Consider the following 24,275-nt stretch of genomic DNA (forward strand, 5'->3'; position numbering starts at 1 on the left):
TTATTCTTTTTAACGTGTTTAAACAGAATTTGCTCTTTGAAATTTCTTTCAAAATGAATTCATTTTCATTATTTCAAAATGAAAATGAAATAAGTTACTTTTTTTTTCTTTCCTCAAATAAAATTTGAGTGCTAACATATAAACTGAACTTCAATAAGGGACTAACAGTTCAACTGCAAAATTCTAAACAGTGATTCTTAGTTCTAGTATAATAATTTTATGAAGTTTACCTTGGTAACAAATGGTAAAGTTGGTAAAGTTAATTATTCAAACATTTGCTAACGCATAAAATCGTTATTTTCATAGAAGTAATAAAACATTTTTATTAACAATAAACTAGCTAAGGTTTTTATTCATTTAACTTCAAGTGAAATAAAAAAAAAATATAAAAAAAATATATTCACATGAGTACAACATAAGAAGGTTTTACAATCAAATATGGAAGGGGGGAAAGCAGAATCAGTATTGTCCTAATCAGATGCCTTTGCTATATCACTATTGTCTTAATCAATTAACTTTAATCGGGTTAAGCCTTTTTGCAGGTACCCACTTATCACGTCGCTCTACATATAAGAGGCTTTTTTCATTACCCTGTTCATATACAATCAAACCTCTCTAAGCCGTCACCTACAGGTCACCCTACGCATAACGTTACCCAAAGTCATTTGTACTATAAGTCACTTTTAATTGAGTTATTCCAAAAATACCTCAATTATGAGTAATTATATGAGTAAGTAAATTATGATAACTATATGGAGTAAGTGAATTATTATATTATGATATGAGTAAATACGTAATTGAGGTATTCCAAAAATACCTCAATTACTTACTCATAGAATCCCTGTTCTAGAGGGAAATTCCGTTTAATACATCATATTAAACTTGCTGCTTATTATATTATTAGCTGTAGCCCAGCATACGTTACAATGTTACTCAAGAGTTTGTAATTTAATTCTGTTTATTGAAGTATTTTTGGATACACAATATTTTTTGTTTGCATAATGAACACTGGTACTACTCTGCAATATGTCTGTAGAGTTTAGGCACTTTAATTATTGTATATATTAATATATCGAGTGCCCTATTAATGTATAATTTATTAATATATCGAGTGCACTATTAATGTATAATGTATTATCGAATGCACCTCTTATGTATGCATGCATGTATTATTAATGTATGACATATATAGTTATAAGTTGCATAATGTGCACTGGTACTGCTCTGCAATATGTTTGTAGAGTTTAGGAAATTTTATTATTGTATGTATTAATATTTCGAATGCACTATTAATGAATAATGTATAAAAAATACAAAGAATACATGAGTGTACACACAAAGACATCCTACATCGTTTACATGCAACGAATTATTAAGTGGTGTTACTATGTTGAATTACCACAGTATTACTACTGTGGTTATAAGGTATTTCTCCCGCTTTCCTAGCGTGCCTTCGTGGTGTAGTGGTCAGCACACTGAGCCGGTATTTCAGAGGTCCTAATTTTTCAGCTTGCCTGCTTCCAAAAAATCCTAATGTATCTACAATGTAGCTCAAACTAAAAGGGTGTTGGAAGAGGATTCTCCACAGCCAGGATTTTGCGACTGTGTCCCCTAGAAACCCCAGTCGCCCTTTAAAGAGGAGAGTATATATGGTATTTCTCCCGCTTTTCTAGCGTGCCTTCATGGTGTAGTGGTTCTGCACGCTGGGTCGGTATTCCGGAGGTCCGTGGTTCGATTCCCGGCGAAGGCAGTTGCTAATTTTTATCTTGCCTACTTAAAAAAAAAAAAAAAAAAAAAAAAAAAAAAAAAAAAAACTTAATGTCTCTACATGTAATTCAACATAGTAACACCAATCTTTGATGTAAAATATCTCTATATTGTTACATATTGTATAATAAGCATTGTGCTATTGTAAGATTCCGCATTACTTCTGTCTTCCAACGTATCAGCCCCTGTTTGGCAATGTTGTTTTTTTGGACAGTTGCGGGATCCGGAACGATACCCGAATAGTCAGTGAAAGCCGCATGGGTGTCCGGATCCTGCTCTCACCTGTCACCTGTACCCAATTCATCAACATCAAAGTGTGTTTCTGGTTGCAAATAACGAGCACAAAAGTCGTTTGGAGATCAATTCGGTGCAGCTGTTCCTAATTGTATCAGTGCTTTGTTAGCGCTTGCCAGATATATTTCTTCAATCGAAATCAATACCTCGTTAATCACGTTTGATGTGAACTGAATGTCCGGACTTTGATTCGTTGCGTGTAAACGATGTAGGATATCTTCGTTCATGTATTCTTTGTATTTTGCTCCAACATCATTTCGATTGGAGCAAGCACGTTGTCAATATGACTGCAAACAATGCATTTGGTGTGATTGAGCGGTATTCGATGAATCAGCGAGTATATTGTCTCAATCTGCATCGTTTTCTAGACGACTTAATTTTTGGCAACTTTCAAGATAATTGGCACATACTTGAGTGTTTACTAGTTTCAGTTTTTTGAAGGATATTAGTCCACATAAGTTCATTAACAGTAATCGCAAGTAAAAGCATTCTGAATTGTTTGCCAAACTGATTCTGAAAAAATTCTGAATTGTTGCCAGTATACTGATGACCTAATGCGTCGGTCGGATTGGGATATCCTGTAACTGCTTTACCCACTTGCTTGTTTGTGACGTTTCAGTTTTTTCCTTGATGCATTCCATGTGTAGTATTTTGGCACTTCAGAGCAAAATCTTTGCAAACATATCATCCGCCCACGAACTGAGAAAACGCAGTTAACCCTGCTAGCGTTGGTGTCAGTACTCTCGCACGTTCATTTTTTATTGTGAAGTACACGCGCTGTCTATTTTCAAGGTGCACTGCCAAATGAACAATTGTTGCATGACGTTCATGTATTGAAAATAATAAAATGCGCCATACTCCTTTGTTGCTACTTATTTAACGTCCTAGTTGATATTGGTGGATTTTAATAATAGATTCAACTATATTTCCTACGATAAAAACTGCATATAAACTTCCTTTGTTGACATATTTGCAAATGTACTTGATTTCACCAAATTGCAATTCTCTACATTGATGTGTGCTTTGTACATTTTCGAGAGTAGCGGTGAATACGGTACAACCCAACAATTATCGACTTCAACATCATAGTTTCGTATTTTTAAAGTAATGAATTTGCCGCCATCTTCAGTAGATAATAGAATGGATATCCATCATTGCAATTGATAATCTCGGTAAGTCTCTTGGGTATCATTTCGTGCATTTTCCATTGGACATGCACGGTGAATTGTTGCTGAGTAAGCCACATGGACCATAAATAATATTTTTGGCGACGACTTCAAAAAGGGCTGGATCAGTGTCGACATCTGGTATTTCTACTGAGATGATTTGATCAATTTGATCTGGTGTGACATTTTCGATCAACCAAATCATAATCATGTGGCAGTCCTCTGTTTTGCCATTCAATGGAATACATTCAACAGCGTGTCACTCCAAAAACACGATGCTTCACAATGGAATACATTAAAGATTTCAATTTTTGTTTGAACACACGTGCGGAATATCAGTGGAGATCTGATAATGATTGTCCAAATAATTAAATTTCTTTAATTTCATCCCACGCAGGACTGCACATAAATATAAGAACAAATCTTGGCGTCCATATGCACAAACATAAGTCATTGCATCTTGACCGTATTCATGCATGAGCCGTGGTTTTCCTGAAAATATGGCCGTTATTTTTACCACTTCATTGGATTCATATTGAGCAACTGTATCACGTAAATGAATGCCTTCTTTGCAACGAAACTTTGTTTTAATTGAATGTAGAGCAGTCATTCATTTCAGTTTTTGCATACATATCGACAATATATTGATGGAATAATTGTCGACATTTAATATACGATTTTCATCGTTTTCTGGAATCATCAGTTGATATGAATATTAATTCATGGCACTGACTTCTTATTTATTTTGGGATTTCTCAAATTGATGTTGAAATTATATACATCTTCTTCTTTCTAAATAAAATCGGATATTATAATCCGTCGTATGAGCGATGAGTTTCTGAAATTCGTTAAACATCATCATTTCTGATATGAAGAATTATATCACGCAAGTTAAATTTTTCGCCAACTCTAACGATCCTCTCTTCATCAACTGTTAGTGCATTGCTGTCTTTCGAGTTGGCCGACAAATGTTTTGCCTGCTGTAACTACATCTTTGTAGTTATCAGCTGTCATTTGTTCAAGACTCGTTCTGAACAATCGAACTAATTCTTGTTGAGCAAATAAAGTTTGTAATACAGTAACAATTTTTCGCTTAGTACCCCTATTTAATTGACAACGTTGAGCGATTCGTTCATCCGTGTTTCCCAAGAAACAAATAGGAAGAAATTTGTCATCAGCATTCAGCAGAGGTAATAGTGATCCTGTACGATGACAAATTTTCCCTTTCAGTTTTAATAATTGGCATGTAATTCTCGCCCACAATATTTATTGAACCTAACAATATCATTTGAAAACATGAATTGTACTTTCGTATATTTGCCAACAAATGTTTCGATTGGCTTGTGTTACCTGATATCAAGGTTGATAATGGTTCACATGGTGAATTTAATTCTGGCAATTTCATTTTTTCACCCGCGCAATACATTCCTGGTGCTTCATTCCTAAATTTGAAGTCTCTGGAAACATGCATAATTTATCCATCTCTCCAAAGAACACACTTGGATGAAGCCTGTAATCATAATTAGCATCGTAATGGAAGGCACCAACCTTTAAATCAGCGTGCAATGTTCGTCTGGATTGAGCAGTGAATACTCGAACATTTTCCAATCTTTCTTCGCGTTGCTCATCTGTTTCAGACTAACAGGCTTGAGCAGTGTGTACTCGAATGTTTTCCAGTTTTGCGTCCCGTTCCTCGTTTGTTTCTGAAGAGCGTGATACCTTTTTCTTTCGTGCTTGAGGTCATCGAGCAGTCGAACTTCGTTTTGGCATTACTAATTTCTCAGTGAAAATAATGCATTGTGAAGACTATTACAAATTCACTTTCAGAAAGGGGAAAAAAATTGTGTGATGCAATAACACGCATGTTAATAAGTATTTTACGCTTTGCCTGAACCAGAACATACTTTAAAATATTTTTATTTGGGCAGTGACAACCCATTTTTCTGAATAGTTTGTTTATTAAATTCGAGACAAATTAATGTAATTGCGTTTTCCCGAATAGCAACACAATTGTTTTATACTGCCGAGTTTTCTGATTAAATTTGAAACTTATATATCTTACGCTTTGCACAATGTCAACTCAAAGCTTTTAAATTGCTGAGTTTTTAATCAAATGTTCGTTAAATTAGTGTAAAATACATATACAGAGTGCCCACTGAAGTCCGGTACCACCCGTTTAACTGCCGAATGGCTGCGGCTATAGTCACAGAAGTGGTGTCCAGGTATAGTAAAGTGACTATGCGCTGCTAGATGAAATAGCTTTCAGCGCCACCTGAAACTACTGAGTGGAAAACTACTGAGTTAACGTTCCTATCTCGAAAAATTTGAAAGCTCTATGTGCCATTGTTTTTCACAGTGCTAGAAACATACATATTCTTCATTATTTAAATTCTTAAACTATAATACAGGGTGGTAATATTTGAAAAGCCGTTTAAATGTTCGACGCAAAATCCCGTTTCGAGACTAATATCCAATTCGGGATTAACGTTTCTTTTGGGCTAATCTTACGTGTATAAAAATGAATGTTTGTTTTTGTCTTTTATACACATCTACAGTTTGTTCCAATCTTTATGAAACCTGCCACACTCAACCTTCAAAACAAGAGCAAGGTCACTGTCTACATAAGATTTCTCAAAAACCAGCCCATGGGCTCCGCATTCTTTATATACAAGTGCCCACTAAAGTCCGGTAACACCCGCTTAACTGCCGAACGGCTGCAGCTATATTCATAAAATTGGTGTTTAGGTATAGTAAAGTGGCTATGCGCTACTTGATGAGATAGCTTACAAAGCCACCTGATGAAAAGCGGACGAGTTAACATCTCTATCTCGAAAACGATACAAGATAAGAAGAAAAAGTGAATTGCAAAGTAATAGAACATCGTCGATTTAGTACAAAAAGACACCTCGTGGACATATGTGTGAATGCATGTATGTTTCTAGTACTGTGAAAAACAACGGCACCTAGAGCTTTCAAATTTTCTTCCACCCGAACATGAGCACTTGGAAGCCCTAATTTTGATTTTCGAGTTTGTTTTATTATCTGTTTCATATTTTGTAAACCTTTAACGAATTTTTTATTAATAAACTCAACGATTTCAAAACGGAGAGTTGCAACACTGCCCAGAATAAAACATTTTTATGTCCAGAGCCCTAGACTGCTTATCGGAAATCGTAAAGATATGCTGTTTTTAAATATTTTGTGATTTTGCTGTAAAATCGAGTTTTATGTGGCGTAAGAGCCAAGAATGTGATAATTAATAAATAAATAAACACGCAAAACGTTAAAATCAAAAAGACAAAAAAGGTTTTGTGAAAATTGAACATTGTTAGGATGAACTGAGAAAAGATTTTTTTTTAAATGCCTGCCAACACTTAACGCTGCATCAAGAATTCTAAACGTATACTGCTATGCTGTTTTTAGAATTTTTGTAATTTTGCTGTTGAATCGTATATTTCGTGAGAAGAAAATGATGCATAATAATCAAGTTAAAATGAAAAAAAGAAAAAATGGCTTAGTAAGTATGAGTGTAACAGCAAACTTGTAGACTGCGAGGTCAACGAAATCGCAAGAAACCCTCTCGTGCGACCGTTAAAATCTGTAACTTTTCAGATTTTATAACCATATGTTACAGTATATAACTTACAGACTTATAACCATATGTTTATAAGTCTGGTAAATCCTAGGGATAAAACCTAGCTTTTACGAAAATGGCTTGGTAAAAGACCGACGTATGCTTTAATCTGATTCCATTTCGGCTTTTTACCCAGCTTTTGTCGTAAAATCTAGGAGTTACCAGTGCCTTCCGGTAAAAGCCCGAAATGGTATATTATGCTTATGATAGGATTTTCCATTCTCAGATAAATTGTATACAGTGCGTACCAAAAAGATTAAAACACAAAAGTGATCAAAATAAAATTGATTTAAGATTATGTCGATGGAACAGTCTTGCAATTATTTTTCAAAATGTTAAAGGAAATAAAAATAAAAAAATGCAATATTTATGCAGTTTCACAAATAAGATCCCACGTGAAAAAGCTGAACTAATGCACAATCCTCTCGATAACTTTTAAAAATAATTTTGGCAGTAATTAAAAAAATTAAATTGATAGCTCAGAAAAAAAAAATTGTGAAATTTAAAAAATACGAAAAGTTTGGTATGTTTTGTTTTAATACTACTACTTTAATATTTCTTATTACCCGTTACAACAAGCTTGACTGTTATGACATTTTCAATTATAAAGCAGATCAGCTGATTAGCACAAATACATCTTCGTAGTAAATCTTAAGATGGCCACCGAAAAACTTTTGTCACGATCATTTGTAAAGATGAAAACTGGTCATTTGTAAAGATGAAATCCTTAGAGAACATGACAATCAATGATGCTTTAGTTGTCAATGCTACCATCAGTATCTTAATTTTGTTCTCAGAAATACCTGCTCACTTTCATAAATGACTGTATTAGGAAGACAGTTGATTTGATAAATGCCATTGCATATCATAAATGCATTGATGCTAGAATGAGTTAAGAAAATAATATCTGATGTGGACACTACATGACATCCTTGTACAGCACATTAAATTATACGCATTTTTTGCTGCACTGCATTTAAACTTATTTCCTCGAATTTCATTAGAGATATATTTCTTATTCAGTCAATTCAGTTCTCACTTCTCGGCAAGGCAAAAATAAATTAAACCTCAAAGCATCTTCATTAAAAATTGTAAACCTAAAATACCAAATACAGTTAAAACAGGTAAAAAAAATTACAGTTAAAATTAGAGTTTCTGCGCTTAAATTTAGGTCCCACTGTTCTAAAAACACTGATGGTGATGCACCAACTGACTTAATTGACTATTCTACATAGAGTTTCAAATGTAAACCAATGGCTGTCTCGTTAGGCCTAACACCACTTTTAAATTGTTGATAATTTCTACAACTGTTGCATGCAGATTAACTAAAATAATAAAAAATTAAATTAAATAAAAATTAATTAATAAGTAAAATTCTTAACTGGAACATAAGAACAGCATTATTCAATCAACTTTTAAGGCAAAAACTGTCCAACTTACCAACATATAAGAATAAAAAAACTGAGGTCACCTAGACAGGTAACAGAGTGGATGTATATACATCCACTCTTTTACCTGGCTAGGTGACCTCAGTTTATAGTGGATGTATATATATATACCCTGTTTTCGAACTAAGTGAATTTAAGATCATACAACATATATTTACGTTTAGTGCTGTCGATTGCAACGAAAAAAGGAGATACACAACTAGATGTTATAGCAGTCCCATATACAAAATTTCAACATTCTACGGCTACTCATTTTTAAGTTATGCCTGATACATACGTACCTACGTACATAAGTACCGACGTACAGAAAAAAATCTGTACTAAATCCATTTTACAATTCGTTTTGAAAAAAAAAAAAGAGTCCTTTATTCTGTGTGTACGTACAGATGTCACGCATAGAAATCGTTAAATGGATTCGAGAGCGGTCAAAATGGTTATTTTCGTTGAAATATATGATACCTGAAATCTTTCGCGAGTATAAGATTTCTTTTACTTCGTACAAAGACGTAAAAAGAATTAATTATTGATACTGCAAGTCTGTAGCATAGGTTATAATCTAAATTCAAACATAATATTATACTATTTTCTAATGATAATAGAAGTATTTATTCGTATAAGATATAATTTCGAAGCTGTGTTGAGAGCTCGCATTGTAAAATTGAGTTACCTTCCAAAACTCGTATTATAATGTCAATACAAAGTGCCTTGTGAAGCATTAAGTAAATAAAGAGAATTGAGAAAAACAAGATTTTCATATGTTAAACTTCAGTGTACATATTTTTTGTAATTAACATAGCTTTCCCATTAGCGACGCACTACCTCTGAAATGTGTTCATGCGAAATTTTAATGCATCATTAGATATTGCTGTTGTTCAAAAGGCTAATTAACTAAAAATTATTTTGAAGATTTCCAGCTTTAAACTTCAGTTACCAGGCATGGATTTATTTGTGCAACATTTTGGTACTTTTATCAAGTATTGCTGCTCATGAGAAAGTTTTTTTTTTTTTTTTTTTTTTTTTTTTTTTTTTTTTCATAATAAATTAAATCAGAAAGTTGAAATTTTTATTAGATAGTGATTATATATCTTTTAATGTATGTAAAGCATGAAAGGCATTAAAAGAACTTCATAAACTGCTTTGAGTTTAATATTTAAACAAATTAAAGACTTTCTCCAAATTTTGATTTCAAGAAAACTCAGCAGCACATAAGCGTACATCTATAAAATTAAATTCACGTGATATCAGTAACATCACTAATAACTTAATATAAATAGCATTAAGTTATTTGTGCTATATTTTTAGAAACTGACATCAGTTTTGTGTTTCTTTCTTTTCCATCCTCGTATCAAACGCTTTAAAGAACAAGCAAACCGCTCATCCGTGAAATAGTTTGCACCCGTTTACTTTGTTGTTGTCATAATCGTCTGATCAGTGTGAAAAAAGATGAAACCAACACAGTGAAGTAAAGCACGAGAAAGGAAAACTACCTGCTTCCTTTCATCCGTTCTACGTGGATACACAAAACAGTTGAAGGAAAGAAACACTCGTCATGCTTGTAAGGATAGCATATAGCAACAAATTAAACGGAGAAGATGAACGGAACATGATTAGGATGTAATTCTGAAATTCGGGAAGAATATATATTACTAGAATAAAAATATAAAAATAACACTTATATTGAGGAAATACGTTACATCGATTAAATTGATTTACTTTCTACTCATTTTCCTTTTTAAATGCACCTAATCTATTTAATTATTGTCCCAACGACTCGAAATTTTAAAACTAATGTGTGACATAAATACAGTCGTTTCAATAAAAATAAGATAACGCACCATTTTCGTAACTTATTTTACTAACATAATTTTTAATTATCTTAATGATATTTTTAGACTCTTTTCCACGTTTTGCAGAAGGAAATATAGTAATCAAGAAAATCCAAACTTAGAATTTGGATTAAAACGTTTTGTTTGAAGATCTTCCTAAATCTCATCGAATCAATTCTAAGATATGTCTCGCTTAGCATAATATAGCAAAAATATTGTACTAAGTTAATTTCGTAATTTTTCATCCTAACTTCCAAATAAACATCTGATTTTGTCCATCGTATCACATAAAACAATTTTCCCATATGCATAAAAAACATTCGCCATAAAGCATGCATGGGCTATTTTGCGTGTCTACAGAGATGCATGCTCAAGTCTTCATTCTCTGATTGTCTGTTCAGCTGTGCATAAAAACAGATGTTAATAAATAAAATTAAATTGAATTTACGTATGAAATCAATCAAGCTAAACTGTTAAATAAAAGTTTCAAATTATATACAATGAAATACTTTATGCAAAATTACGTTTATTGATCAAACTCACATAAGTGATAAAAGTTACTTAAGAGAAAACGTATTTATTGATTTTGAGATAAGTTTGCCGATGATTAATTCAATTTCAGTACGGCAGATTTTGGGTATCAAATAACAGAACTACACGAAGTTTCATGTCTAACTGTATAAAATTTCACGTGCGTTGCTGCACAATGCCGATGAAATCTTACACTGCATCTAAGATAACCTATTTTCTTAAAATATCCTAAGGTTAAAAATTTTTGAATGGTAAATTTGATATGTATGCAAAAGGCAAATTTGATATTTAAGAGGGGACAATTCCACGGATTTTACCTCTGAGTTACTTTTCGAATGATACTAATTAATCAGAATAGAAGCATATCTATGATAATGAAATAAAACTGTAAAAAACCTTTTCTTTTAATCACATGCAACGAGAACTGATCATTTAATACTTTGATTTATATACAAAATTCTTACTGAAAACATCATTTGACTAGTTATAACGTTTTGTATTACAATGCTAATATAATAATTTAAAGCAATTTTATCAACATCGATGCTTATTTAATTTACTATGCTGCACAAAATCTACTACTTCAAAAACATATGTGGACTTAAATCCCCAATAAGATGTATAGTTCTTTTTAAAGTCATCTTTAAAAATAAATTATTTACATGTAGATAGCACTATTCTGTTGTAAGGTTAGAATACTTCTCAGTTAATACAGATATAATTAATATCAAATATTTAAATAAATATTCTTTTTTGGCGTTTTAATGTTTTCTTTTTCGTAAAAAATCAGTTCAGATTTTGCGATTAACTTAATAGTGCGATATATTCAGTTTTGAATATTTTAATATTTATATTAAATATTAATATTTAAAATCGGAATTACCTATTACTGCAGCTAGAGCTGGAAGGATGAGCCCAATGGAAATCAGACATTTCATCTTTGTCCTGGATCGTCTGCTGCGGGGGTCCTCAGGAGGAGAAGGCATGGGAGGGGGCACGTGGCTTCGACGGCCATATGTCCTCTCTGGAAATAAAAACACAAAATTCATTTTCATGAAGGCATTTATATATTTCATTTCACCTCTGTTATATAAATTCAAAGCAAAAATGAGTGCAATTCTATTACTCTAAGAAATTATTACAATTTCTCGTCTTTTGAATATTTCCAGTTTACGTATAGATTTCCGAAACTTTAATGCAATTCAAAGATATTGTGTGACATTTCAATTCAGATGCAATAATACTGTTTGAAAGATCTTCCAGAGGTTATAAGTATGCACTTCCTTCTATTGATGGATGGTTGATTATTCACGAAATCATCAAAAGACAAGTGATGTGACCTTAATTCATTTTTAAAATGCTGGAAGCGTAAAAGCTTCAGCAAGCCTTAACCCATTTCTGAAGAAAATATTATCTCCTCTTAATGATCTTTCTTTAGTAACTATTTTAATAACATTTTAGTTGTAAACCTTTGGAACATTATTCATAGATAAACTTTATTTTGTCATGCCTAATTCTGCATTATAGCATATAAAATATCTGAATCTCCTATTATTTTTATAGAATTCTCATTATATCTATATTCTCATTGTAATAAAAATTTTTAATAGATATTCATCACTGAAATTTCTTATTCTTTTTTGCTCAATTTAAATTAATAAATTTAATTTTTTCAGCAATTTTTTTTAAAATCTCTTTTCAAAGCAACAGATTTTGGAAAGCGATGATCCTGTTTCTCGTCTTATTAATTTTATTTAAGCATTAACGGTCAAGTTAAACTTCCTAAATCCTTAACTATTAAAAATTATTATAATTGCTTTTGTCATAAAAGAAAATGTATGAAATATTTTGAATTTTTAATATCTTTTTCTATTATTAAATAATGAAGAATCTATGCATAGCGACTCACAATAGTTTTCGGACACTTGTGTTTTCCAATTTTATTTGATAACATCAGTTATTTCATTATTTTCATAATTCATTAATAATAGCTTCATAAAATATTAAATTGATTTCATATTCAAAAGTGCGTTAAAATTATGACAAAAAAAGTGACAAATAAATAAAAATGGTAGATTGCATATCACTTGATTACCAAATATTTTTTATGAAGTTACGGTAGATAGACCATTAAAATCCTTTAATATTTTTTTTTTCTTTTCTTTAACTATTTTAGGCGATTGCCACACAAGCGGCCAGTTTGATAAAAAAAACTCAGCTTTACGTTGCCACTTGGCAAAGCGTACAACATTTATGTTTTAAATTTAATAATCAGGAAACTCAGCGATAGAAAAGAAGTGTATTGCTACAATGCAAACATTTTTGAAATTCTAATTTAGTTTTCATTTCTTTCATATTTTGTGCGAATTTAAATAAATTTTGATTAAAAACTTAGCGATATAAAAGCTTTGTGTTGCCATTCTACAAAGCATAAAAGATTTGTATTTCAAATTATTTAGAAAACACAGCGATATGAAAGAAGTGTGTTGCTACTCGACAAAACATAATATATTTGTCTTTAGAATTCAATCAACAAACTCAGTTATTAGGTGGACCTGTGAAATTACATTAGATGAATTTATTAAAATCATTATATATATTTTTTATAATAATTATTTTAAGCTGTTGGCCACAAGCGGCTAGTATTTAAAATACATAATGTACCATTTTTACTTCTTTGTACGAAGCAAAGGAAGCATTGTAATCACGAAACATTCCGGTTACAATATTTCAACGAAAATATCCCTTTTGAATGCAATCGAATCGAATGCAATTTAACGATGTTTTTGCGTGACATCTGTACGTAAGGAGAAAATAAAGACTCTTTTTCCCAAAACGAATTATAGAACTGATTTTAATGGATTTATAAGAGGTTTTTTTTTTTTTTTTTTTTTTTTTTTTTTTTTTTTTTTTTGTGGCGTCTGTACGTATGTATCTTACATAGCTCGAAAACGAGTAGCCTCAGAACGTTGAAATAGTATATATATATATAAATTATTAATAATTTATTTCCTAAACTATATTTAAGATCATGCAACATTATATATATATATATATACCCACTCTGTTACTCGGCTCAGTGAGCTGAGTTTTTTTATTCTTATATGTTGATAAATTTTGCATTTTTTACTTAAAAAAAATGAATTATGTTATTCTTGTCTTGCGGTTAAGGTTTTTATGCCTTGAGTTCATCTGCAATATTTGTAGAATTTTTCAACAATTTAAAAGTTGTTAAAGTGCCGCTAAGCCTAATTTATTTTATTTTATTTTATTTTTTTACCATTACAGCCATATTTGTTTACATTTAAAACTTAGCAGAATAGTGGACTAATTCTTTATGCACCATATTTTTCTATGTCTTTCAATTTTTAATACATATATTTTGGGTTTTTATGTATTTTTGCCTTGTCGCGAAATGAGAACTGAATTAATTGAATGAGAAATATATCTCTAATGAAATTCGAGGAAATAATTTTAAATGAAAATGCATAAAAAATGCGTATAATTTAATATTCCGTATGAGGAAGTCGTGTGGTGTACACATCAGCGTTTTTGAATAGTAGATTTAACTCTTGAAATACAAATAACATTTCCTTCTCAAAAATCGTAAATTATATTCTTTACTAATAAAAAGAAGAATAAAAAGAAGTTATAATCTAAGAAATATTTAGTCTATTTACTCCAAAAACACGAACTAAAATTCCATTCCAAGTATTCCAAAAACGTAATGAATAATTTGCTTCGTGAAATTCCTATTTCATGGCAGTACTTACGGCGCTAAACGTACAGAGGTATGAAAAAGGGAAATGTTTCCACGGTTAGATATATAATATACACATTTCACGCATTTTAAACAACTGAAAACTAATTTTTACATTTCATAATGCGAGCAAAATTTGGATAATGAAACAGGAAATAATTTCATAATAACAAATGCTTTAAATAAAAAATTTCTGCTCTGTTGTGTTTCCTTGTAAAGGGCCTTGACTTCTATTATTTTAAGCATTTTTTTTAATAATTTGAAGCTTTCAAACTCTATATTTTATTTACATGTGCAACGGTTTTGCAGAATGTATTCAAATTAATGTTTGACCTTCCATTCTATTCCATTGAAATACTTACGAAATATGGAGTGACAAATCTGACAAATTTAACCTCTAGTTGCTGTTAACGCTCTTATTTGGCACATATTCCGTAATGCTTTGATACGGTATTCCATTTAACAGAAAAGGAGAAAAAATTTCAGCATTTTTTTTCCCCTCTTTTGCTCAAAAACTAAGGGTATCCCGTATATATTTAAAAGACAGTTTTTTTGAAAAAAAAAAAAAAAAGCTCGAAGAAAAGCTTTTGGATGCATTCATAATTTTTCAGTTTGATAACTTTGCATTCTGGTAAAATAAAAATATTGGCACTTTAGAGCAACAAACGTTTGTTGCAACCGTCGTGCGCGAATGATTCAGTGAAACAATTGAGCAGCTTATCTTGTAAAATTAAGTCTTTAAATGAACTCGCAAATCTCCACATGGCATACATTTACAAAGAAGTAATATTATGCAAATTGTTTTGACTTTCCCACTTCTGACAGATCATGTTAAAATAAGATTTTATTTCTGTATTCAGATTTCCATAGAAACTAATTCTAAAATTTAGTAGGCCTATCTCAACGGTTTAGGTTAAAATTTTTGCATTAATGGTAAACTCTTCGAAACCTAAGACAGCAATCTCAATTTTTAGACTGCAGTTTTTTATTTATTAATTTACTTACATTTTAAATAAAAAAATTGCTTTAACATATGCAATTTTAGATAAAATATAATATAAATAAATCCTCAGTTTTTCTAACAGGCTTTTCACACAGAAGCTGTATATAGTAAAATGCAATGCACGCGTCGGACATCGTACATGGGCAGCTGAATATATTTTATTTATATAATTATGGTGATCTCCTATATAAGAAAGTAAACATTTTACAATCTTTTCAAAATTCGCTGAAATGCGTCAAATTATGTGGGAAAAGATAGATATTTTTAAATCGTTATTGTTTAATGCGTACAAAAACAGGTAGAAGTGGGAGAAGCACCAGAATTTCACCATTGGTCGTACAAGTATAGTTCCATTGCACTGTAAGGCGGCTTATGTTAATTTTATTAACAGTTAAATTTTGAATTAAATTTCCTTTCCTATCGATTCTTAACTTCAACTTACCACTTCCGGCCAGAACGTAGTTTTAGAATCACGTCTGAATACATAATGAGGAAGAGCGTTATTTAACCGCGAAGTTCTTCAGTCTTAGTGAGAGAGATACCAGGTATTCTGGCTCCACGCGTCCACTTTCTTAGGCTACTCTCTCGTAAGCTATTATTACTTTCGGCCGTACTTTAGGCCCTTGATAGCTTCGCAATCTATTAACGTTAAGGGGCTAACTCTGTTAGAATCTTGATAGCTTTGGCTATATCTCTTTTGTTAAGATTAGTTTAGTTTAATTCTTAGTTTCTTAAGTCCAATTCCAAGTGTCGGCTTTATTGTACACTCCAAGACGGAGTTTTGTTAAACTTTAGTTGGAATAATAAAGGGTTAGTTTACCCTTGTATCTTGTTGTTTCCTGTCACACGAACTCAAGCGATTATTCGCTTATCAGTTCTTAAAATTCGGAACTCTACAGCACTAACTGTGGATTTCCATTCCAGCTCTGAGGAAGAACAACCAGGGGGGGGGAAGGGGCGGTCCAAGGGTCTTCCGCCCTCTCTTCCCCTACCATCAACCTCTCGAAAGGGCTTTCGGCTGGATTTATATTTTGAATGCCTTCTTGCCGCACAAGCTCAATGCGCTTACAAATATCCATATCTTCTCCAGGATTCGAACCCAGGCCGATGGATACGGCAGTCAGTGACAAACCACTCTACTAGCTGAAGCAATAAGAACCCATAACATAATAAAAATAATAAGTAGAGTTTAGCTTTTTATTCAAAACATAACCAATAATATATAAAAAAATTTTCGATGAAGTATCTTTAAAATATTTTTAAAAATTACTTTTCGTATATGAAAAGAACTTTTAAAAATAATTTTTCAAAACACACGTTTAATCTTTAGCAATAAAGGGGGTAAAAAACTACCTTACAGTTATTACATTTAAAAGTATTCCTCGCCTATACTAAGCTTTGTATTTCAATGATTTTTATTATCTGTTTGCTTTACTTTTCTTTAATAGATAATAAGTGACAAACCAGTCCGTATCGTGCTTCTATATCGATGTTTTGATTTATCCCGTAAAAGCATTATAAAAGTAAGACTTGATCTTTGAGATTCAGGCACCCTGGTTTTATTGCGTTTCAGACAGCTTCTGGAAGGCTGGAAGACTTAACTGAAATCTGGAGTTAGAGAATAATGCTGTCTAATATGTGAACAAACTCTATGGTTCCGCTAAACGTTGTCTAATCGTTTCATTTTGATCGTCAAAGCAACAATGAGAAAATACCGCTATAACTGTAGGTTGCCTGTTTTACAAACTCGCTATATTAGGACGAAGGGTTATGTTCTGTAAAAGGTTTGATCTTATTTTCCTATCTTATCCTCTTTTCGTTTTATCCCCCCCCCCCAAATTCTTAGAAACATATCAATCCGCTGTCACCCCATGAAACTATTCAGCCAAAAATTCCCAATAACCTCCTCTCAATGACCAGATAACCAAGCATTCTTCGAGAATGGCCGAACTCATTGGCCATTCAACTATTTCATTATAGAGCAGGGCAGGAAACCACGAAATAAGCAGCTGCACCGTCCCGACGACTTATCAGCTTAATAATAATTTGGTTATATAATAATATCAATAATATATCAATAACATAGCAATTGCATATGAGTAGCATAACAGTTGTTTTTTGATTACATTTTGGCAATATAACAATTACTTTTGATTAAATAAATACATAATAATGTTTTATTATATAGTTATAGGATAAAGTAATGGTATTTATGCTGCCTTTTAATTGTTGGAGTTTATTGATAAATAGTTTATTAGATTTTGGAGCTTTTGCCTAAGGATGTTACTTTTTAGTAGTTGTTTGAACCATAGTTTGGTATTTTCTGATGTATGTGGTTGAAAATGTAAATCTTTGGTTATATCACATTCAAACATATAATGATCGATAGTTTCTGTAGTTCCACATATGCATTTATCTGTGCGATGTAAATTAAAACGATGTAGATATGATGCAAAAGGACCAATATGGATGTTAAAAAGAATGTTATGGCGCGTCTAGTTTCTTCTTATGACCATTATGCATTCTAGAGTGATAAAAGATCTTTTTCTAAACTTAAGAAATTGGGTAAGGTACGGTTATAGATTGCATTATGGAACTGTTCGCTGCTTCTTTGGCTTTTCGGTCTGCTATTTGATTGCCTGTTTTGCCTACATGGGCTCTTGGGCAGTTTTGGTATTAGTTGTTGAGGAAAATTTGCCAGTAGTAGCTGAATTTCTTTAATTAGTGGTGATAGATGTTGTCCTATTATAGCTTGTATTCCAGAGGCACAATCTGTGATAATAACACTTCTTTTCAAGAATTATTTTATGAATTTTATTGTTTCTCTGACGGCTAGTAGTTCAGCTTTAGCAGACAATTTTGCTCAGAATGTACCACTGAGGGCCGGCCAATATTACTCTCACTAAGGTAAGGCCCACCAGTAGCCGAGCGGTAAAAGCCGCTGAACACCGGTATTTTGTCCGGGGTTCGAATCCTCGCGAACGAGCTGGCTACCCCAAAGTATTTTCTTGTTTTTTACCTTATGTGTAACGTGGATACGGAGCACGTGATAATGGGAAAAAAAAAAAAAAAGGCTCAGGGTAAGGACACACATAAAAGTCGAACTAACCACTGCACCACATAGGGCGACGAATTTAAAATAACTTCCCCCTTCTCTTTAGATGCTTCTTTCCGTACTTTAAATATAACTTAAAGTTCATTTAAATTCTTTTGTAGTATTCTTTGGTATCTTAATAAAGTAAATTTGGAGTATTATAAGCTGACATTTCAAATTAAATTCGGAAATTTTGTTTAAAATATTAAATTTTATGCACACAAGTACTTAAATTACTAAAAATGCATGAAATGTACCTTTTACAACATTTCATGAAAAATGAAAGTTCATTGCAACATTTACTACCTACTTTTGCTTTCATTCAAAAGACGTGTAGATATATATAATTGCAATTAGACAAAAATGTTTGATTATTTTCTTTCGCTTTTAACGGAATATACCGTATTTATTCCGGTATTCCTCCCCTTTTCCTACTAATTTTACCACTTAAAAGCAGGGAGAGGGAAAATGCGCGGTGTTATATAATAGAATATAAGAGACAGCTTAAATGATAAACACAGCACATTAAAAAGCACACGTAAAGACACATTAATATTATAATACAGTAGTATACTATTAATACTGTTAGAATGAGAAAATGAAGGTTAAAAATACGTGAAGGGGGGAAATATGCGAGTATATGTGGTATTTAAATATTTACGAAGATATGTTTGTGTTTACAATGTTTCCATTATTTTTATCACGATTTTCCTTTTCAGGAACAATAAATGCAATGACCAGTGGTTAAGTGTTCACGACAAAATAATAAGGACAATCTTCTTAAAGGTAGGAATGCCTTCGTGGAAGACTTCTGAATAGAAACTGGCTTAGATTCGTGTTTCCATTATAAGGTATTTCTTCCGCCTTCCTAGAGTGCCTTCGTGGTGTAGTGGTTCTGCACGCTGGGCCGGTGTTCCAGAAGTTCGTGGTTCGATTCCCGGCGAAGGCGGTTGTTAATTTTTCATCTCTCCGGATTTTCCAGTTAACCTAATGTCTCTACACCGTTATACACGAAAAAGCCACGAAATTCCACATAGCCAAGCCCTTCGTTGAGATTTGAACCCTGGTCAATTTAACCAGTACTTAGCGGTCGTATTGTCTCAGTCACAGGTGGTTTAATATAACGACAATATTCAGTTTATGTATTGTGGTTCCAATATTCTTGTGCTGAAACACAACTTCAAATAGAAGAAAAGTAAATAGAAGACTTGAAAGAAAATATTGCTCATTTTATAAATGCTAAATGCAATATAATATTCAGGCTTTCGATTTCTATCTCAGAATCTAATTTCTAATTTTCTTTAGTTAAAGCACAGACCAAGAATGGCCAGACTTCTTGCCAGTAAGGACCACATGTGGAATTCAGGGAAGTCCGAGAGCCGCAGTTATGTTTTGAAAAAGCAGTAAGACATATTTATATCGTTTTAAAAGTGAAACAGGTTTCCAATGGAAAGAAACGTCTGATTCTTTACATTCATTCAATAAGAGTTTGCCTTCAGCATGTGATGTTCTGCTGTCTCAGCATTATCCCGTAATTTTCTTGCAAGCTCGTACGGATTCTGGAAATTTTTTAAAGGTAATATCACTTTCTGTCCTAGATTTATTTGAAATTCCCAATGCTTCCAGTTGTCATACATTTCCCACAATTCGGAAGTCGAATCAATTTCTAAATTATTTTCCATTTTTAAATTCTGTAGGTATGTTGCTGGCGCATTACATGAGATTTCTATTCCGCTCACGTAACATTCCAGTTTAATTTCTATCGCTACTTATGATTCAGAAATTCGTCAAAACCTTCTTGTAAAGCCTCCACAGGCATCCAAATCCGTCCATTCGTAAAGCATCCACAAGCAAATCTAATTTTTAAAGATTTTCTTTACAAAATTGTTTGAAAAAAAATCAGATATTTTTATTTTATTTTATTTATTTTATTTATTTATATTTTTTTTTACTTACTTACTTATTTATTTATTTATTTTTTATGTTTTTCGACAATATCCTTAAAATTCCTAACTAACAAGAAATAAAATAATATAATTACGTTTGGGCATTGATCAGTTTAAATTTACTAATAACTTTATAAAAAGAAATGAAATTGGAAATTGAGGAGTTTTAAGTATACTATATTTCATACATATATTTTATTTTTATAAAAGCCGCACCATTCGCCCGCGAGAGCCGCGCTGGCTTGAGAGCCGCGCTGGCCACCCCTGGCTTGAATAAAAGCTCTGTTCAAGTCTGTGATTTGTAAAGTCTTTGATTTATAGAAATTATTCAACATTGATTTTTTAAGGTTCTTTGGTATATATACTATATATACTATATATATAAAACAACCTAATGATTTTAAAATGGGGCCGGAAATAAAATATGATAGCTTATTAATTCGTCAGCAATTTGATTTCACCAACTGAGTCCAGCTTCTCTCCCCATTTATCCTTTAAGCGTGGGGAAGGGCTATAGGGAATTAACAGGCGTTCTACTCTTGTAATGTATTGGTGAGTACATCCAGTTAGCAAAAGAAAAACACCCGTTCAATCTGCGATTTATTTTTCAAGATTTTTGCTCAGAATCTCCCAAAACTCTATGATATAAATTTTAATTAATTAGAGGGATCTAAATTTTCAACCATTGCGTGGCAATTAATATCACACTTGTTAATTAGACAAAAAGAATTAGAAATTAGGCTACCGCAACACAAATCGCCATTGTTTTGACAGCATCTTATTCTAATTAGGCAACATCAAATGGCTGTCATAAAATTTCTCTGTAGCAGCAGTTTTAATGACTGGATTGATGTCATTCACACCTGCCTGACATTTCAGCTATGAGTTCTTTGTTTTATCAAACCGAAAGATTCCCTCATTAAATAACAGATGAATATCGATTAATATTAGTTTTATATACACCTATTGTGATATGTCACCCAAGTAGAACATAGACAAATTGACGAATAATATATATTTAAAGGAATCCATTGGACCGAATAATAGAATCGTGACAAACAAATAGTTCTCTTTGCATAGTAATTGCACCGAGCTACCAAGCAGAACATATTTCTGGCATCTTTTTCTTTTCAAATAATCGAAAAAAAAAAAGGAAATGCTATAATACCATGCTATTACGGCATTGCGTGAAAAAGTTAATGCTTTCCACATTCAGATTTACTTTCAATTTAAATTTCCGTTTCAGTTCTCAACTTTGGTGTGGAAATTTTCTGTCCATAAATATTCTATTGGTTTGTTACAAAAAAAAAAAAAAAAAAAAAAAAAAAAAAAGCAATTTCGTCAAAAATCAGGAACAGTTAGCTGTGTTTAGAAATATTTCGCATGCATGTAATAATAGATTTTGAAATAACGTAGTAGAATTTACAGTTGTTTTGTACTGTAGAATGTTACGTTTAGAAAATATATAACTTCAAACAAGAAAGGATTGTGAATAATTTTAAAGACAGGATTTTTTGAAAGAAAGTTTTTTGCGACTTTCTTCTTTACTGTAGTTTCATTTATATCCTTATGAAAGTCTATACATACTTTTTGATAGCTTTCAATTGACTGTTTTTAGTGATTTTGAAACGACAAACTCAAAACGTTTCCTGAATAGTTATTAACTTTTCTCCAGATGTCATGAAGTAAAATTTAAGAGAAAGAGTTTATTTTCTATTGTATCTGGAAAAAAAATTACGGTTTCTTAAACAGACTACTAGTTAATAGGTTGACATGATAGGGATCTAAATATGTCAGCCTATTAATTATATATTCTAGATCTCATAAAATGCAAAGTTTTAACATGTAAAGTGCAAAGCTTTCAAAGTGTATCAAATTAAAAGATACTAACTTCTCTGGCCATAATTTCGCTCCCATTTTCGAAGAATGACTATTTAAAAAAGCAGTTATTAAAATTTTTCTTATGATTTCTAATAAATTCAGTAACAAGTGCAGAGACAAAAGAACATATAACCGGTTTTCAAATGAAAAACTAATTAGCTGGTAATGAAATAATATACCGATTTTGAGGATGTGACCAATGTATGAGTTAATTTTCAATATAAGTACAATTACATTATACGTTTCTTTACTGCTTGAAACAAATCACTATAGTTTAAAAACCTCATTTTGCAAAGAATGAAGACATGAATGTATTGCATGTGTGTGCAGTATTGGCTTGGAAAGCCAATAACACATGCATGAAAATGCATAAAACATCACACATGAAGCTTTGAATGAGCCTTTGAAGATTTACGTTACTAGAAGAGCCATAAAAATTGGCATTTTAAGATGAATAAAACTGATGAAATCAAGAAACGAGAAATAAAGAATGAGAAAATATAGAAGAAATTTTTATTTGAATTTCGGTCCTGAAAATACGGTTATAAATAGTTCTCATTATGTTATATGTTTATTAGAAATTGCCTAACATCAAGAAATGAAAAAGATAGTAATTTTTTTATCCAGAGCAGTTGTTTAAAAACAACGCCGGTATTCGAACCACAGATCGTTTAGCTGTCCGCCGGTCGTGCTGCCATTTATACCACAAACGGAAATGCGCGGGGAATCGCTAAAATTGCTTAAATGCTTATTTCATTAGTAATCTGCGTTAGATAGAAATAAGCAGTACAAGCATTTCATCTGGTTTAGTGGCATTTGCACACATTTCTCTTGCGCCCAAATCAAAAAGCAGGGAAACTTGCGCGCAAGAAATATTGATTGCTGGGTGAGTAATAGTAGTTTATACATTTTAGTGACAGTTCCGCAGAAAACCACATCTTTTAAATTACTTTTTGATAATTTGGAACAGCAATTTGGATGATTAATTTGCTTTACGAAATTTTAAGTTAATAGGCTGCACAAATATATAGATTTTAATGAAAAATTTATATTATGTATGAGTTAAAGTGTAACCACTGACAGTCAAGTATTTTTAAAATGGTCGTACAACGCATTTTAAAATTCAATATTTTTATATCTGGTTTATGAGCGTGAAATTTCATTTACTTATATCAATAATCCTTTCGATATAAGTGAAACAATATTTTTAGCTGATTTTTTTTCTAATTAGAAAATTAATGTATAATTAAAATGACATACTTTAAAAACAATACAATTATGTTTGCACAGCTTCTGAATGTTCCAGGTTTTGCTTTTTGTGCACAGCTTTTGAATGCTTCTGAGAGGCTATGCGGAAATGTCACTTGTTACATCTGTTAGATAATTTCATGTTCCCGCGAGGACTATGAGCGCAAATGCCGCTTGCGGGGAACTGCCATTGCGCAAGTATCTTATCAGCGTTTCATCCATTCTCAAAGATAAAACATCTTAGCGGCACAACAGCCTCCTCTGGATGAGAGGAAAATCTTGCGGTATGATGCGATGCTAGAACCAACTGTATGCCATACAGAATCAGCCTGGTGTACCACATTGAATGCGCATAAAATTAGAAACATTTTCAGCCTGCAAATGTCAAACGTGAATAGCCTTGTCGCCGCTTCTGGCTAAAAAAGCGACCATCCAATTACATCCCTGTCTTTTCGATTGACTCAGTTCCCTATGATTTCTGGCTTTCCGAAATTAAAAGCTCTGCTGCAGAGTGAATATTTTCTGATATAATTGAGATCCAACAAAATGTGATGTAAATACTTTATAGATTTTCCAGACCTGCTTCCAGAAAGGAAAACGCTGACTAAATCAGAGCATAGATGTATATGGAGAGTACTTGGTAAATGACAATATCCGTTTAAGTACATTGCCACTTG

General features: G+C 32.1%; 1 protein-coding gene across 1 annotated transcript in view; it reads right to left on the bottom strand.

Annotated features, from left to right (window-relative positions):
• LOC118195448 (uncharacterized) overlaps window positions 1-24,275 on the bottom strand; it is a 61,445-nt gene that overhangs the window by 18,864 nt on the left and 18,306 nt on the right. The window contains exon 2 of the mRNA XM_035366770.2: window positions 11,550-11,690. Within this exon, the coding sequence (XP_035222661.1) occupies window positions 11,550-11,690 (141 nt within the window). The remainder of the gene's footprint in view (window positions 1-11,549; window positions 11,691-24,275) is intronic.

This window comes from Stegodyphus dumicola, chromosome 5 (assembly GCF_044657685.1).
Source record: "Stegodyphus dumicola isolate Sdum_Otavi_A_Nest chromosome 5, ASM4465768v1".
NCBI classification, from domain to species: domain Eukaryota; kingdom Metazoa; phylum Arthropoda; class Arachnida; order Araneae; family Eresidae; genus Stegodyphus; species Stegodyphus dumicola.